This window comes from Mytilus trossulus, chromosome 2 (assembly GCF_036588685.1).
Source record: "Mytilus trossulus isolate FHL-02 chromosome 2, PNRI_Mtr1.1.1.hap1, whole genome shotgun sequence".
Lineage (NCBI taxonomy): Eukaryota > Metazoa > Mollusca > Bivalvia > Mytilida > Mytilidae > Mytilus > Mytilus trossulus.
Genome location: NC_086374.1, coordinates 27,190,806 through 27,210,124, shown reverse-complemented (window position 1 = coordinate 27,210,124; position 19,319 = coordinate 27,190,806). Strand labels below are relative to the sequence as shown.

Below are 19,319 nucleotides of genomic sequence, written 5' to 3'. Positions count from 1 at the left end.
TTTATTTATCTTATGGTAAGCGTCACATGATTTTATGTGGGCAATTTAAAGTTAAAAAAAAAATATGATAGTATTTGCAAAGTTTCAATGAATTTGCTATATCAAGTTCATACAATGTTGATTTATACCCGATATATTTTCGTTTTACATGTTTACATGTTTAACATGTCAGACAGAAACTAACCTGACTAAACCCTACGTGTACTTCCCAATTTATCATCCTCATCTTTTTTTTCGTGAAATAATTGACAAGCTTCGTTATTAGTAAAGAATAAATTTACTTGTCGGTATTATTACTTCGTGGATACCATTCCGACATTCAAGGTACAACATGTAAATATAAATTGAAGAAGAATGTGAGCAATTACTAAGTTTTATCATAATATTTTAGTAAATGAGACACCTTATTCCATACTTTTGCGTGTTAAAAGAATAATTGGAGACTTGGAAAATTAGATTAAAACAAAAATTTAAGTCTTTGGTTTGGTCTAAACAGAAATCAAAACATCTTCCAAATAAGAGGCTAGCAGCCAAATATTAATGGTGTTATTTTATTACAACAGCCCAGGTGCATTTTGCTTTTACTCAAAGTCTTAAGTTGGCCATCGCACTATTGCGTAACCACCATCGCACTTCAGCGTAAATATCAACAGGTAAACGTCACAATGTAACCATCGCACTTCAGCGTGACCATTTTGAATTAGATTCAACAGCTAAGCATGTAAGTCAAATTATTACTGAAAGCAATCAGAATATCTTTTCAGGTCCTAAATATGAATTACATTTTTCTCTCAAAAACTCACACATTGCATTAAGGATCTAGACCTATAGTTTTCTGTTAAATACGCTAGAATATGGCATCTTATTTTAAAGTTGCATTTAAGTTTCTACATTCATGACCTTTTAGAGAGGAAGTTGTTCTTAGTTTGCGTTTGCTAACATATTTTTATTTTTTTCCAGCACCATTGGGACCAAGAAATACAATGGAATCTGTCATTCTTCATGGGACAGGCAGTTCTTTTCAAACACAACACGACAAAAACAAAGCACTGAGAGAATACCAAAGAATGTTATCTTCTAGAATGCTTCAAATGTTCGATGATCCATTTGTTCGAGATTCCATACCTGAATATTTAGTACAGCTGGCGAAGTTAGGTGCATTTGAGGCGGTGCAGCTTTTTTATCAGTCAATTATTGACAAGTTAGAAACCGAGTTCAAGAGTGATTTAGGAAACCTTAAGGTATATAATCTGGCATACATTCTTGGCTGCACTGACAATTATGAATGTCAATTTACTTATAATGGCGACAATGTGGAACTTCTGGTAGAAGATCAGCGTATTAGCTTTGATAAAGCTGAATGGAAGACTTGTTTGAACTATTTGATGGTAATTTCCAACAGAATTAGATTCAACAGTACGCTAGTTATGACTTACCTTGCTGTTAAGCTTGTAAGTCAAATTATTACTGAAAGCAATCAGAATGTTACATGGTTGAAGTTGTCAAAAATAGAGATGTTCCCTATAATTGCAGGGGCACTTTTGGAACCATACCGAATATCAAGCCTGGCTGAAAACGACGATTTGACGCATTCAGCTATTTTTGAATACATGTTCTACAAGCTACTTTTATGTGACAAGATACATCATGAGTCATTTGGAAATTTGGATTGTCTCAATTTTGAGCTAGAGAAGGAAACGGTATATCTCCTTAACCGTATCATGAGGGAAGGAACCACATTCAAAACATTACTGTACGCACCAGAAAAGGCAAGCATAATCAAGAAATCCAATTCAGAGCCTGTCAAACATGCATCAGAAAACACAGGTGGTAAGGTTATTAATAAATTTCCAACAATTACTTTGAATAAGACATCCAGAGATATTGATAAAATTGAAATATTCTGGTTTAATGATAACAAAATCATTGCAAACCGCATCTGTTTACCTGAGTATACAGACACTACCATGCCTTTCATGTTAGCCATAGCACAAGGAATCAACTTGCATGGATCGGGAGAACTTAAAGGAGAAATCTGTATAGATCCAGCAAGAATTGAAAGAAAATCAACAAAATTGTCACTAACACATGAACACTTTAGACAAGTGTTTGTTGTCAGCTATCGTGTCGTCTGTCATGACGTCAATGGCATTACTGGGTCCGTGCCATCTAAGGATGAGTCTGAGGATAAGTCGTCTAGCAAAAAGTCCGAATATTCTACAAGAAGCACTTTCAAACCGGTCGGTCCGTTAATGATGGATTTTACTTCTGTTCCGGTGAGAGACGCAGATATTGTATCACTGCAGAATGCATTTATAAATGGACTAGACGTCAATGAACTGAATCTGTCTGAAACTGGAATTGATGTTTTACAAGCTTACCCGTTATGCAAAGCTCTTATGTCAAGTAATATCACTCAGCTGATTCTAAATGATAATAAACTTTTTACAAGAAAAATTGATTATAACAAAGAATTGGGTTTAAGGAACCTAACAAGTCTTGAGATGTTGGAAATGCGCAACTGCGAGTTAGGGGATGAAGGTATGGCGGCAATGAAACCAGAGCTTGCACAGTTGAGGAAACTGAGAAGCATAGACGTTTCAAAAAATGATTTAACTGATGTAGGACTTAAAACTTTATGCCAGTCATTGCTGAATAACACTGGCATCAGAGCCTTGAGAATTCACGAAAACAATTTTGGTCCTAATGGTGGATTGATTCTCTCAATGTTAGTTGAAGGTTTGCATTTCCTTGAGATAATCAATGTGTGTTATTGTGGATTAGGGGATGACGGTACTGAGGATCTAGCAAATGCCCTACAAAGTAAACCGTTGAAAAAAATAAATATTCGATGTAACAATGTAAGTCAAAAAGGCGCTATAAAGTTCTTCAGGTTAATCAAAGAAAGCAGACATTTGAATCATTTCGAATTCGGTAAAAACGAAGTTGGGATAGTACATCGACAGATAGGAACAGGAGCCGTTGCAGTTCCGGTTGATGAATCAGATGAAGTTAGTGAAGTATTTGTAGACATGTTGAAGTCCTGTGCAAAGTCAATCGAATATTTAGGTCTATGGCAGTGTGGCATCGGTAACACAAGCATCTTCGATAATCAGAAAGTACTGTCAGATTTTACTGAGCTCACTGAAATAATTTTACAGGCAAACGAATTGCAAGATAAACATGCAACTGCAATTGGCCAGTCAATGTCATCATTACCAAGGCTTCAGTCTCTCATGCTACGCTCAAATAACATCGGACCGAAAGGTGCAGCCGATTTGATAGATGGGATTGCGAAATGTCCATCTCTACGAACAATTATTTTGGATCGGAACAAAATCAATGACTTTGACACTTTGAAAAAAATGGTAGAAGTTGCAACAAAATCTCTTCCATATTTACAAAAGCTTGATGTGTCTTACAATGTTGAAATGCTTGTTACTGCTAGAGAAGATGTTAAGTATAAAATGTTACTAGAAACGGCAAGAACATGTCTACACGATGCAGATGTTGAAGAAGGAGAGATGCAAACAAGAATCGAGGGTACAAGTTCGTTAATGTTGACGCAAGAAGAACCAAAAAGAAGTAAAACTACAATTATTGTGATATGAATGAACACAATTAACATTGTTTGTTGTTTGTCTTTAAACCCCATTGTGCTGATTTTGAGTAGTTTAGTTCTTTTTATTTATAATCAATAATATGTTCTGTAACTCATTTTCATATTTTACACAAATGCAAGAAGGGAACGTGTATGACGAAATACCAGAGTTGCACATGCACATTAAAGCCCGGCGATAAGTTTTATCAAATAGGTCACGTTCAGGATCAAGCTAGGGAACGGGGTTGGGATTACGAAAATTAGAACATAGAACTGTGAAACAGATATTGCATAAGGGTCAACTAACTTATGATTGCTTCCATGAAATTAACAAAAGAGATGATTTCAACTTCGACACATGGAACTCTTGGTTTTATATCTTCTTTGAGAGCAGCAACCCTCTATCAAGGAAATCATAATAGGAAGTACAATCCCTTGAAAATCTATTCAATGCGAGATATATAATTTGTACTTAGGCGTATAAGACGTGCAGTATTTCAGGATAAGGAATGAGATAAGCAAACGTTTTAAAACCGCAAAATACTGTCTGATTGGAAACACACTTGGAATCAAATTGGAGAGCCTGAACTGAGATCACTGGACGATTTGTTGTAGGGTCTTGTGGGATCTATATTCTAAGTTACTGCAGTCAGTACGTTATTTTTTGATTTTGATTGTCGAATGTTCATTTTATTCAAGCATTTAAAAACATTTTGCACTTGAGGTTTTTGCCTAAAGGCTCTATTATAAAACTAAATCTAACGCTGAAGGTAATATGAGTCGACCAAACAGCATTATACTAATAATGTACAAATATGCAATCTAGGAAACATTAAAAATAACATTGAGGTACCAAATTTAGAAGTAACAAATCTCCTTCGTGGAAGTCTCGAATTTCTTGTCAGGATTTGGCTATTAGTTTTATCCTATTTGGTTTGATATTGAATAGTCATATCATTTGGCCACGAGTGTCACTGAAGCGACATAAATTGTCGAACTGCGCATCTGGTGTATTTAAATTTGCTTTTTTTTATGTTATTTTCAAATATACTAGAACACACCCGCGAAATCGCGGGCATTCAGAACGTAGTTTAAAGTATGTAAATACGCGTTGTTGAAAGAATTTTGTAAAATACTGAATGACTGGAGAATTTCAGCAAAAGTATCATGAGTCATAGGTTATTGGGGACAGGAAAATGCTTTTTTTTATCCCTCCTCCTTTATTTCCAATATTCCCATTTTTTGGTTTACTATCAATTTCAATATGAACATACATTAAGTATGTTATGAACATTCAAGTAAGGAGCCTGTAATTCAGTGGTTGTTGTTTGTTTATGTGTTACATATTTGTTTATCGTTCATTTTTTGTACATGAATAAGGCCGCTAGTTTTCTGCTTTGGATTGTTTTACATTGTCAGTTCGGGGCCTTTTAAAGCTGTGTATATATTCGGTATGGGCTTTGCTCGTTGTTGAAGGTCGTACGGTAACCTATAGTTGTTAATATCTGTGTCATATTGGTCTCTTAATTGTGGAGAGTTGTCTCAACATGGCCATCATACCACATCATTTTTTTTTTGTAATCAATGAATTTTGTAATTGATTTTAAATGACTGGAGAATTTCAGAAAAGGTATCAAAAGTTCACATGAATATTTTTAGCGATTATCTGTTATTATGAACATTCATTACTATATAAATATAGCCTGTATTATCTTTCAATTCTAAGTTTACTAATCGATCCATTCTTTGTATATGTATGTTCAAAGTATACAGAAAAACGCAAACCGGAAGTCTAATCTGACTTAAAATTTCGTCCAATGACTGGACAATATCCGGATGCCTTTTTTCTCGTTTTTCTCCAAAAATAACTCAATCTGAATATTCATATGAATGGATGACAAATGGCACTATGCACTGTACCTATAGGACACAGAGGCGTGTTGATTAATTTATTGTGGAAAGAAGAGAAGCGACACCCAAAATGAGGTCTTCTTGTTTAATAGTATAGATATGTATACAGAATGTATATAATATATCTAAATATAGTTTTGATGATATAGTTTATTAGTGATATGTTATCATGCATATAAAATAAAAGTTAAATACATCTTTAATACGTTATGCTCATTATAAACACGTTGATGACAGTTTTCGAAGTGATGGATGAATTTAGAACCTTATTTTACTTCCTGGTATTTCACAACCAAGGTACAACAACGGAATCAACATAAGGATACTTATCAATAATTTGATTACATATTTGTTGAGTTACTAACCATAGCAAGTAATATAATATTTACAAAAATAGATGCTGTTACAATTGATCAAACTATACTAAATAATTGACTTTCGCTCCCATTATTATATTTGCAAAATCATGCAAAAATCGCCAAAACAATTAATTCATAAAATCGTGGAACTTACACTTTATGTATTTGGTTTAGATTTGCATCGTTTCAACTTTAGAATAGTCACACATGCAAATGTTTCACCTCGTAACAATGCAGTAAAATAAAATGCAAGTAAGATCCTTATCGTATCCTCTTCTTTGCCTTTTCTCTAACTATACATAGCTTTTGTTTTCTAATCGAATATTCAGCCTTAAACCAGTATTGTCCATCAGCATGATTTGAATTTTAAAATAGAGATAAAAACTTAATCAAAGTTTTTCACATGTGACATTATCTATGCCGTCTGTTTGAGTTTCAATCTTTTCCTTCTTTAAATTGTTTTTGCGACAGTTGCATTGTAAAGGTGTATATGTTGGACAGAATGGTAAGTGTCTCAGAAATGAGATTTTATCCAAAAATGGTTGAATAAAAGGAAGATCGTATGTTGGGTCACGTTTCGAATCATCTACATCAACATCATGCTTTCTCATCTTATGGATTCCTCTTTCTTCAACTGTACCTAAAAGAAAAAAAATAAAGATCTTTTTCGAAACTGCCAAATTAATTTGTTTGTAACTGATACCAGGTTAATTGTTTCCGCTCATACACATGATGCAGGTATTTTCATTGAATTGTGTCAGTCTTTGACTGCTATTTTGGCCTTTGATAGAGCAGTGAAATATAATATTTGTTAATAATTTGCGTATTATGAACTTAAAATCACTTTTCAGTAATTGATACTATAGATTTGATTTTCCAAATAATTTGATTTTAATATCAATCAATAGAAATCGATTTTGGATAATCATGTAGTCATTTGGTTTATGTTCGTATTACATTAATATCCAGTACACATATTTTGAATTTTGCAAGAATGGCAAAATCGGCCATATATTTTTTACTTCATTAATTCATTACCATTTTTAACCAAAACATTTTTTCCCATGTTCCTTTCAATATAAAATAGAATAGCCACATACAATAAACAGATATGTTTAATAATCAGACATATATTTTGACATTAGTATAAGGAACATGGTGGAATATGAAACCTAGTAAAAAGGAAAATATCAAAATACCGAACGTCGAGAAATTTTAATAATGAAAAATCCCTAATCAAATGGCAAAATCAAAAGCTCAAACACATTTAATGAATGGATAACAACTGTCATATTCCTGACTTGGAACAGGCATTTTCAAATGAAAAAAAGTGATGGAAAAAAATAGTTTTTATAGGTAGCTTAACCTCTCACTTGTATGACAGTAACATAAAATTCCATCAAAAGTATACTAGTAATAAGTTCTGTAGACCGTATTGACATGATAAATAACAAGTCCATTACAGTTATTTAAATAATTATAAAAAAAACTCCATCAGACAAAGTTGACCCTAGATAGCTATATTTATATTTTTAAGTCCTTTTTGGTTATACACCTCTTCAATAGTCTAGTTTCTTATACATCCTAGGATTTCAGATATTTGGCATTGGGCGAAATCCTGATTGAAATAGATCATGTAAAAGTGTAACGTTTGATTTGTTTTATCAGTTTATTTTGCAATTTGATTAGGGACTTACCGTTTTGAATTTCAGTCTTGTTCAGTTTAGTATTTTTGTGATTTAACTCTTTTTTTTTTAACGTTTATAATGTATGCAGTGGATTTTTTTTTCTCAGAAAAACGTACCGGAAAAGGTGAGCCAGACCCTTTCCGTGCTTAAGTTTACAAGATAATAGTTTATGGCTTCTTTCCGACCAATTTTTGCTTTAACGCCTTTCAACCGAAAGCTTAGCGACGAAGAACCATGTAACAATTTTAAAGCCTTTGGTTTGACCCCACCGGGTCTTGAACCCATGCCCTTCGCACTTGTAGCGAACACACTATCAGCATACCACAGAGGTGGTTCAAGTCAGTGAAGAATTAAGGAAAACGATCTTATAAATGTATAGCTTATAAACTAAATTATATTACCTGGAATTGTTACGTCCAACACAAAACCAACAACCCCACCAACAAACATACTTGTACTAAGTAAAACTGCTAATATTTGGTCAAAGATTTCACTACCTGAAGATAGTAATTAATAGATAATATAAATGTTGGAATGAATCATTCACTTTCATTTTGTATAGTCTTTAAAAAGTAATATTACAATCTCCTGTTGCATCATCCCAGCCAAAAATGATAATTAATTTCATAAATACTAAACTTATGATCCTCTTGAAAGTTACAGTGAATATACTATTAAGGTTGAATATCATATGTTACACAAAGTCATTACGAATTGAACAACTCCTTAGTTCCAGAATTAAGGGCAAAGAAAAAAGGCATTTTTCAGTTGTTCAATACACTTTTAGTAATGCAACTATGTGTGTGTTTTTACTGTTTGGCTTTGCTAAGTGTTATTTAGATAAGGACGCCTTTTTTAATGATGACAAATTTGACACATATTTTTATGTTCTACCTTAAAATTCTAGGATTCATGCTTACTTAAGACACATTCAAAACATCACAGGACTTAGTCATTTCCTTATATTATCTTATGACATGTTAAATATTATTTTGCCATACTTGGATGTATTTTTCTGGTTTATCTGTCACAAAATGTACTGTACTACAAGTGTTACCTGTGTTAATCTTATCTTGGTTTGCGGACATCCATGATGGAAAGCATAATCCAAAAAATAAGGAAACTCCCAAGATAAATATGTTTCTTGAAGATCTCATGTCGACATACTGTAAGTTAGACAGACCAACAGCTGTAATCATACCTGTGTTAAGGAAAATATTCATGTTTAGTTAAAATATTTCACAGAATTGAAAAATGTAGACAAATGTGATGCTAGACTGAGTCCATTTGAAGTAGAGAATTTAAAGAAGTACTGTATTCGTGCTACACATAATATAAATATATGATTACCATTACATTTGTATTGCATTTTATAGTCATGAAAAAAAACTAACTCAAAAGCACTGAACAACATTTCTTTAACCTTTATTGATTTCTTTTAACTGAGTTTATAAATAAATCATTCATATATAATTTTCTTCCATTGTAAATACTTACCAAACATAACAAGAAACATTCCCCCTACAACAGGCTTGGGAATAGTTACAAACAATGCTCCAAATTTCCCAAGGCATCCCAACAAAATCATAATTATTCCACCTACTTGGACAACTCTCCTGCTTCCTACCTATCAAAAGATAAAAAGATATATATATATATATCAGGCTTCCTAATGCGCTTTATCAGAAGCGTCTAATAAATGACGTATTGCCAATTTCACTCGAATTAACTTTAATCAAGGGCCATTTGTAAAATTTCTTATAATCTTTACTTACAAAATTCATAGTATAACAGTTTCATGTGTGTTGTTTTAAGGTATGAAAAACATGACGACCTTGTTATACACTGAACAACATGACAACCTTATTATACACATGACAAAAAGTAAAATAACAAAAATACCGAGCTCCGACTATTCTAAAATAAAATTCAATAAGCAAATTGCAGAATAAAATGCTCAAACACATCAAACGAATGGATAACAACTGTCATATTCCTGACGTGGTACAGGCATTTTCTTATGTAGAAAATGATAGATAAAACCTTGTTATATTATAGCTAGCTTAACCTCTCACTTGTGTGACAGTCGCATAAAAGTCCATTAGATTACCAATGTGCGAACAAAACAAACAGACATAATAGCTTAAAATGTCAAAAATTGGAGTACAACAGTCAACATTGTGTTATCATCCTAATCAATTTTAAAAACAAGCAAATATTTCAACAAAGATAAACAAGAAGGCATATAGACAAAGAAAATTAGCAAAAAAGAAAGACAAGAATACAAAATTTTACCATACTACAATAACACAATGACGGGAAGTACAAGTACCTTTGACATACCCCTGGTTCATCAACTGCTCAGACACTAGTGAGTGAGTAGAAAGTTACCTAAATTTAGATTTTTTAAAACTTATTCCAAATGTTCAATGTCTCCTTTGAGAAGAGCTATAAAATGTTATTGTATAGTTTATTTCAACAATAAATTAATTCATGTTGGGTCCTTCAACATTTTTTTTTACAAACTCACGTTAAGTTGTTAAAATTATTGCAGACTTTTTTAACCAGTAATATGTAGCGCAAAATCACATTTTCATATCATGTACAATTGTTGATAATCCTTTAAACATTTAGTTTAGGACTTTAGTATTTAAATAACAGTATTGGAATTTGCACATATACATCTTTTAACGTGACTTGGAGGTTTGTTAATTTACTTATACTGTCAATCTATTAGAGATTCGTTAAAAATCTACCTTAACGTTTCAATTTTGTTTTAAGCATATGCACTAGATAAAATACGTTTTACTTAAAATTCATAAATTACAAATTATACAGAAATCTTCTAAGACAATTCTTACCTTTGTAATGCCAATTGCTCCTATATTCTCACTATATGACGTAGTTCCATTACCAGATCCCCAAGCACCTGCTAATACACAGGCTATTCCTTCCATGCCAATACCTAAAATACATGACTGTTTGTTATTTTTTGTTGAACTTACTCACAAGGAAAACACATACTTATCCATTGTGCTATTGCACTTAATATCAAACTGTAACTTCAACAAGGCATGTTTGCTCTTCACAAAGGTTTTTTTCGCAAAATTAGGGAATACATTTGTTTGAAAAACTCTGATCATAAAGCTATAGCATACTGGTTCTACACAAGTAACAATTTAATATTCCATTCTATGAATTTGGAAAAAGGAGACACCTTCATGCACTTTACCCCCATCCTATCAGGTCAACGATTTCTAGAAATATGCAGAATTCACGATTTTCTGTCAAGGCGAAAGACAATTTTAAAGCTTAAAACCGAAAAAAACTAAATGCCATTCTTATGGAAAAAGTAAAATCACAAAAATACTGAACTCAGAGGAAAATCAATACGGAAAGTCCATAATCAAATGGCAAAATCAAATAACAAAAACGCATCAAAAACGAATAGACAAGAACTGTCACTTTCCTGACTTGGTACAGGCATTTTCAAATATAGAAAATGGTGGATTAAATGAAATTGTCTCATTTAGTCAAAAGACAACTGTAAAAGTGTTCATACAAAAACTCAGCACAAACGTAAGTTTTTGAAATAATATTTCTGAAAAGATTTTAGAACATGACACTGATAAAATTTATATATAAAACATTTATTAACTGATATATGCTAAAAAACGTTAAAGGTGTTTAAGTAGTCAACACCATTGATATGTGAAATGTTTACCTCTATTTATTGCATGCACTGGTGGTGGTCGTGCGCCTGATATCTTTGCACATGCATAATAGTCTCCTACTGATTCTATCATAGATGCCAATACACCAGCAAGCATTCCAAATACTCCTGCAACACTAGCCGTTGGAGTTCCCCATTGGCCTAAATAAACATCATAATTTTTGAGTAAAAGTTTTAAAATATGATTTAAAAAGCTATAACCAAAAGTGGTGATATCGACATTGGAGGTTATCCCGTAAATGAATCATCTAAATCATGTTAAAGGACATGTTCAAAAATGTTCACTTTCTTCATAAGTGAATCAAATTTATAGAATTAGACTATTTACCGGATTTGTAGTTGTATATTCATTGCGCACATTGAATATGCAATAAATAACTATATTTTCGATCATGCCAATTCATTCATTTATTTACCTGGATAAGGGAATCTAAACCATTGTGCATCTGAAAGGACACCAGGATTAGTATCTGTTCGAGCTAAGTATCCCCATCCGTTCACATCATCAGTTAGAACATTTGTCACTGTCAAAATGTAACACAATAACCAAGAAAGGAGCATGGCCAACAACACCTGAACATAAAATAATAGTAACTGGTTTTAAAAAACGTATAACCGTTATTATTTATATATTAATAAAAGGAGTAAACGGAATTGTCGGGTTTAGATGTAAAAAAAAACCATAGCAACAAAACAAGAGAAACCGAACTAGAAGAGTGAAAAGGAATATACAAGTTAATTACTTCAAAACATAATTATTTTCGAAAACTAACATTATTATATGAAATCATATTGAAATGCCATTATGACCTTGCTCCTAGAATTGTGGTGAAAATGGAATCAAGAGTTTGCGATGGGCTTAGTAGCAGAATTTGCATATCAACGAACAAAACATAATGCAACTGCTTTAAGTAGTGAGGCATGTCTTGTCAAATTTCGAACGAATATTGTATGCATCACGCGCTTGTATGTCATAAATGCCAGTTAGTATTGTTTGTTAGCACATTTTTGGTTGTTTTTGTATTAACTATGACTGAAAATGAAAGGTGTACCCTTCCTAGGAACCGAATATGGTTTGTTTTATAAACAATTTGTTTATTTTTTCGTATTTTTGTATTATAATTGTGTTGACTTCTTCTTCTCAACAAATAAAGGTACCAGTAGTATACAGCTGTTTAAAATTCATAAATCAATAGAGAAAAAAATAAAATCGGGGTTTATACAAACTAAAACTGAGGGAATTGTATCAAATGTAAGAGAACAACGACAAAACAGAGACACAACACCGAAACGTAACGCACATAGAAACGAACTATAATGTAACAATGGCCATTTTCCTCACTTGGTACAGGGCATTTTATGAGAAAAAAAATGGTGGGTTAAACCTGGTTTTGTGGCATGCCAAACCTCTCGCTTTAATGGCAGTGTTAATTATAACATTAAAATAACAACATTACACGACAGGGTTACAATAAATAATCAGATAAATGGGAGAAAATAAAAGACAAAGAAACAAACGAATAATAGCTATCAAAATGTAATAAGTTACAAAATATGTTTATACTCCAGACGCGCGCTACGTCCACACAAAACTACGCTCAGATGTAAAAATTGTAAAAGCCAGACCGACTAAAAAGTTGAAGATCGCCAAGGACCAAAAGTTCAAAAAAGTTGTGAGGCCAGATTTATCGCAATAAAAAGATATTAAAGCGTGTTCACAGTTCAGAGACTAATGACTGTATAAGGGGGAAATGCCCTTCAACCATATTTCACTATTCTCTCCAGCCATGTATCTTTTTATGTGGCTTTATTTATGTAATATTAAATTCATTTTTTTGCATTACTTCTTACATATTTGTTTATAAAGTTCACAATGTTTTACTTCAACTTTCAAAATGTACATGGAGGGATTTTTCAAGATAGACAAATTCAATAAAAGTATTGTAGCATGCCTTTACTTTTCTGATTTGAGAAAGTACTTTTGATCAAGCCTGAAGGTTTTCATTTACCATCAATTTCTTGCAAAAAATATAAGCAAGAGAAGCTTACGTTGTCGACGAACCTGGTCTCGTTATTTTCAGAATTTATTAGTATCCCTGATTTTTTTTCTTTTTATTATATCTTAATTTGTATTTTCCTGAAGGAATTACTAAGTTTGAGAATTGGTACACTGCTGTTGCAATAAAATTCTAAAATAATGATATAATGTACAAACAATTGAGATATAAGAAAATTAAACCAAAGTGAAAGCGTATGAAGCAAAGCTGGGAGTTACAAGTGATATTTTTGGGCATCGTTAGTAACATTTTTTGTTTCAAAACGTACGACGGAGTTATTAAGAGCACAACGAACGAAAGAAAAAAGAAAAGAAAAATGCCAAGTGCAAACGAAATGATAAAAATTCAACAACGAAGCTATAAACACTCACATTGAAGCTGCTTATATTTTTTCTTGGATACCAGATATTGACTAATGATGAAAATAATATGTGAATTTTTAAAAATGTACTGAAAACTGCAGCATAATATATCTCCATAATATAAACATAATTACCAAGTCATTTGGGAAATCCTTATATTTTCATGTATCTTATTTTAGAAAAATATTTGTGTTTGCGAGGTTTGGCATGCCACAAAACCAGGTTCAACCCACCATTTTTACTCCCCTTTAAAAATGTCCTGTACCAAGTCAGGAAGGTGGCCATTGTTATACTATTGTTCGTTTCTGTGTGTGTTGCATTTTAATGTTGTGTCGTTTGTTTTCTCTTTTTTTGAGATATTAAGATAAGACGTGGCACAGTACTTGTTTATCCCAAATTCATGTATTTGGTTTAGATGTTATATTTGTTATTCTCGTGGGATTTTGCCTGATGCTTGGTCCGTTTCTGTGTGTGTTGCGTTTCGGTGTTGTGTCGTTGTTCTCCTCTCATATTTAATGCGTTTCCCTCGGTTTTAGTTTGTTACCCCGATTTTGTTTTTTGTCCATGGATTTAAGAGTTTTGAACAACGGTATACTACTGTTGCCTTTATTTATGTATTGTTTAAATTGTCAGCAATTGAACAAAAATGTAACCCTGATAAAAAAAAATGCGAAACAATGACTTTTACTTTAAATCTAAAAGCATCTCAAGTTTCCAAAAGGTTACCATACTATCAGCTGGGCAATTTTATCATCCAAATACTTCCAAAAATTTTAAAGAAGTATGTTCATAAATCAAAATATACATGTATTAGTTATATAACCATTATTAAAGTTTGATTTCTCTAATGACAGTAATGCACAAAGATGATTATTTCATATGATGGAAGTTACTTACCGGAAATAGTTTGAAGATGAACAGTTTTTGCTTCTTACAACCATTTTGTCTGTTATAGTTAAAGATAGGAATACTAACATTCTGCAAGTACTGGGAAAACAGGGTTATGAAAAATACCGTCCTGTAACGTAAAACGGCATTAATGAAGGATAATATAATTTTTTTTTTATTAAAAAATATCTTACAAAACATTTTTGCTACCAATGATCTGAAATCATAACTGAAATTGCAGTTAAGGTATTTTCAATGAAACACAAGACTGAGTAATTTATCTTAGGTTTAACAGTTTAAATAAAGTACTCACGTAAGAGCAATGTACCACTGAGTGGAGGCAAAGTCATATGCTGCTGGAAATAATGCTAATCCGATCAAACTAATGGTTGGAGCAATGGCCAAAGGACCAATATGAGGTAGTAAAAGACCCATGACTCCACTGAAACCAATTATAATTTGTGTCAAAGAGGCAATCATTATAGCACCCTGAACCTGAAAATTTTAAAACGGTTTGTTATCTATGATTTATTAAATCATGCTATACGTTGTGCTAAAATGATAAAAAAATAAGGAAATAGTAAATTAACATAAAAATAATAATGCATTCGTGATGGCGATGATTTTTTTCTAGACTTATCTAAAGATAAACAATCTTGAGTATTCTGGGATGGCGGCAGTTTACAGGATTACCTTAAGTCTATGAAGACTTGGTTACAAAAAAAAAAAAACTAGCTGAGATCTTAAATTTTCCAAGAGTTAAAGAAACTAGAAATTTCAAGAGATAAAATAAAACAAAAGTGCACACGCTGTAATGTCTCGCCTTCTGTACTAATCATTGATATTATGTTGGTAGTCCTAAGTATAAAGCTTTATTACAACTGTCACATAAACTTAACATTAATCAAGATAACTAAACAAAGACCAATGAACCTTGAAATTGAGGTCAAGGTCAGATGAACCAAGCCAGGCAGACATGTACAGCTAACAATGCTTCTATACAACATATATAGTTGACCTATTACTTATAGTTGAAGAAAAATAGACCAAAACACGAAAAACTTAACACTGTGCAATGAACCGTGAAAATGATGTCACGGTCAAATAAAACCTGCACGACTGACATAAAGATCATCAAATATTTCCATACACCAAATATAGTTGACCTATGGCATATACTATTAGATAAAAGACCAAAACTCAAAAACTTCACTTTGACCACTGAACCATGAAAATGAGGTCAAGGTCACATAACATCTGACCGCTAGACATGTACACCTTACAATCATTCCATACAACAAATATAGTAGACCTGTTGCATTTAGTATGAGAAAAACACACCAAAACACAAAAACTTAACTATAACCACTGAACCATGAAAATGAGGTCAAGGTCAGATGACACCTGCCAGTTAGACATGTACACCTTACAGTCCTTTCATACACCGAATATACAAGCCCTATTGCTTATAGTATCTGAGATATGGACTTGACCACCAAAACTTAACCTTGTTCACTGATCCATGAAATGAGATCGAGGTCAAGTGAAAACTGTCTGACAGACATGAGGACCTTGCAAGGTACGCACATATCAAATATAGTTATCCTATTACTTATAATAAGAGAGAATTCAACATTACAAAAAATCTGAACTTTTTTTTCAAGTGGTCACTGAACCATGAAAATGAGGTCAAGGACATTGGACATGTGACTGACGGAAACTTCGTAACATGAAGCATCTATATGCAAAGTTTGAAGCACCCAAGTCTTCCACCTTCTGAAATATAAAGCATTTAAGAAGTGAGCTAACGCCGCCGCCGCCGGATCACTATCCCTATGTCGAGCTTTCTGCAACAAAGTTGCAGGCTCGACAATAAAACTATCCAACACAATTATTATAAAGCAAAAGACAATTTAATTATATAGAAATCATAAAATAATCAAAAGACATACTTCTCTCAATCGCCCATGCCAGATTTCTCTGTGCTCATCACTACCAACAGCTATGGTCACGTTGTTGTCTAAAACAAACATCCTTTATTTGAGTATGGACAAGCAATAACAAAGGTAATTTAAGTACAGACGGTTACTCAGATAACAATAAACGGATACACAACAAAAAAAAGTATCGTTTGTTTAATACTATCCGTGTTAATTGTTGATATATAGAATCATGTAAAGTGATATGTAGATTGATCTAAGGAAACGTTGTATGATCGCGTGGCAATAGTCCACCAGAGTGCACATGTCATCCATCGTGAACTTAATATGGTAGTGCTTTGAATGGCAGAAAACGTCTTAATCTCATATTCGTATCTTGAGCAGTAAAAGTGGTTTCTTTAACTTAATTTACATAGATCCCAAAAAAACGCACACCAATAAAAAGTGGGGGTATGATCGAATGATCTTGACAATCAAGTGGAAGCTTTATTACAGTTTCTTTATTTCGGAAGTGTTTGGTATTATGTTAAAATTCCTAATATGAATGTTGTTATATAATAGTTCGTTGCACAGTTGTTTGTTTTTGTTGCACTTCAGTGTTTCCGTTGTTTCGTTGTTTCCCTCGGTTTTAGTTTTTAACCCAGATTTGTGATCTCTCAATCGATTTCAATTTTGAACAACGGTATACCACTGTGGCCTTCATAGAGTTGTACCATGCATCTACTTGTTAGCGATTTTTAAATAGGCTAGTTCTCCGATACTTTTATATTTTAACATCAACTGAGCGTGGAATTTTCCGCCAATGTCTTATAACGATAGTGAGTATACTTTACGCGGCACTGTATAAAAAATACGTTTTTTTCAAAATATACCGATGTCACCAATGATATATACATTGATTGATTGATTGTTGGTTGCTTAACGTCCAGTAGCAAATATTTCATGCATATTCAGGACGAGAACAAGTTAACAATTAATACAATAGGTAGGTTGTTATAATAGAGGACGTTGGTCTGAGAAATTTGGACTGCCACTGGAAAATGAGGGTATATTGGATAGAGACAGAAATTTTGCCTTGCAACAGGCCACCTACGGACCCCTCAAAGAGTTGTTGTAAGGGTTCTTAATGTGCAAAGAGCGTGGCACTCTCTTTACACGAGGCATCGGATTTAACGTCCCCCTTCTGACCGGACGTGACTGCGAACTTGATACATCCCGCACAGCCAAACGGACGCCCCACTTCGGCAAGCGTTATACTGCCGGTCGGGAGAAGACCAAGTGACCATATTTCTATACCCCAGTCACCCTTGGGGATCCAATGATATATACAGTGTAGCTTATTATTAAGTTACTTCATTCATAGATAAAAGTTATCATTGTGATTTTCTTAAATTTGATAAAAAGTATCATCACAAATATATATGTATTTACTGTAGAAGTATTTATTGATCTTTATTGACAAGCCGGAATTTAACAAAAGGTATGCTTTGGATAATAATATTACTTTCTAATCAAAACGACAGTATCAGAAGTATTTTCTCTTCCTTTCGCCATTTATTTTTCGGAAGGCATTTTTATTTAGGAAAATTAAAACAATTTTGCGGGAGATTTTTCAATTTATTCGATGTTTGTCTTGATTCAAAGTGATTTAGATTGTGTCATTCAAGCACTTGTGTCTGTGTGTTGATTTCGTGATTTTTTTTCCATGACTGTGAATATTTGGAAAATAAATATTTTAACACCATTCAGTATTTTATCATAAGGTATGTGTTCTTCCAATTAAATAATGCCTGTCACCTTTTATCATAGAGCATTCTCCCATTTGTTCAAGTATAGCTGTGGTGGGAGCCAAAAACGCAAATGTAGCTCCCTGAATTATAGGCAACCTGTAAATTGATAAAAACTTTGATATACTATATGTTTACATATTAATATGAAATGTGAAAATATGAAAACATTATTACATCTAAAATGAACTTACAACAAAGATGTAGTATGTAGAAGTTAAATTTCTGCATAAGCGCATATTAGATGACATTTTTATGTCAATTTCCATTTGTTAATGACTTCACAATAACATTACAAATTACATTACGTCCCTCTGAGTAGATATAGGAAGATGTGGTGTGAGTGCCAATAAGTGTTCAGATTTTATCTTTAATTGAATAATAATAATAGAATTCACATGATTTTTTTTAAAGAATGTTATTATCTTTTTATAATTTCGGGGAACCAAAGAAGACCTTAATCATAGAAATTCTACATTACCAAAGTTTATTAAAATTGAAGTCACATGCCACATGTGAGTCCTTTGAAGTTTACTTATATAGTTACATTCATGTATTTATCTTTTATTTATATTTCCGTTATGGTTTCGGTTAAATAATTTGTTACGTATTATAGTGAGGTGTCCAAATAATTATAAAATTGCCTTTCAAAACTATGATCGTCTTATTCCCCAAAATGACATGTATGTCGTACATCCAAATTCATGTATTTATTTTTGATGCTGTCTTTTATGGTTTTGGTTTGTATAATCTGTTATTTCTTATCGTTTGATGTCCAAAAAATTATAAAATTGCCTTTCCAATCATTGTCTTGAAAATTTTGGATTTCATGTGACGTTTGTCGTTGAAACGTCAGACAAAAAACTTGATTTCTACATTCAACTAGTTCGTTTTTATGTAGTCGTCTTTTGATTTTGTTCACTCAAGTGTTCCTGTTGTTTTTCTGTTTTCCTCTTATAGTTGATGTGTTTTCCTCAGTCTTAGTTTGTAACC

At 32.6% G+C, this 19,319-nt stretch overlaps 2 protein-coding genes across 7 annotated transcripts in view; one reads left to right on the top strand and one right to left on the bottom strand.

Annotated features, from left to right (window-relative positions):
- The window catches only part of LOC134705691 (uncharacterized), a 32,714-nt gene extending 26,999 nt beyond the window's left edge, over positions 1-5,715 (top strand). The window contains exon 8 of the mRNA XM_063564411.1: positions 961-5,715. Coding sequence (XP_063420481.1) covers positions 961-3,611 — 2,651 coding nt within the window. The 3' untranslated portion in view covers positions 3,612-5,715. The remainder of the gene's footprint in view (positions 1-960) is intronic.
- LOC134706879 (solute carrier family 23 member 2-like) overlaps positions 5,643-19,319 on the bottom strand; it is a 27,280-nt gene continuing 13,603 nt past the window's right edge. For all 6 annotated transcript variants that reach the window (XM_063566217.1, XM_063566214.1, XM_063566215.1 and 3 more), the window contains 11 exons: positions 18,337-18,425; positions 16,552-16,619; positions 14,913-15,094; positions 14,609-14,729; positions 11,709-11,865; positions 11,284-11,433; positions 10,421-10,524; positions 9,057-9,186; positions 8,617-8,760; positions 7,961-8,056; positions 5,643-6,511 (listed from right to left, as the gene is read on the bottom strand). In XM_063566217.1, coding sequence (XP_063422287.1) covers positions 6,261-6,511; positions 7,961-8,056; positions 8,617-8,760; positions 9,057-9,186; positions 10,421-10,524; positions 11,284-11,433; positions 11,709-11,865; positions 14,609-14,729; positions 14,913-15,094; positions 16,552-16,619; positions 18,337-18,425 — 1,492 coding nt within the window. In that variant the 3' untranslated portion in view covers positions 5,643-6,260. The remainder of the gene's footprint in view (positions 6,512-7,960; positions 8,057-8,616; positions 8,761-9,056; positions 9,187-10,420; positions 10,525-11,283; positions 11,434-11,708; positions 11,866-14,608; positions 14,730-14,912; positions 15,095-16,551; positions 16,620-18,336; positions 18,426-19,319) is intronic.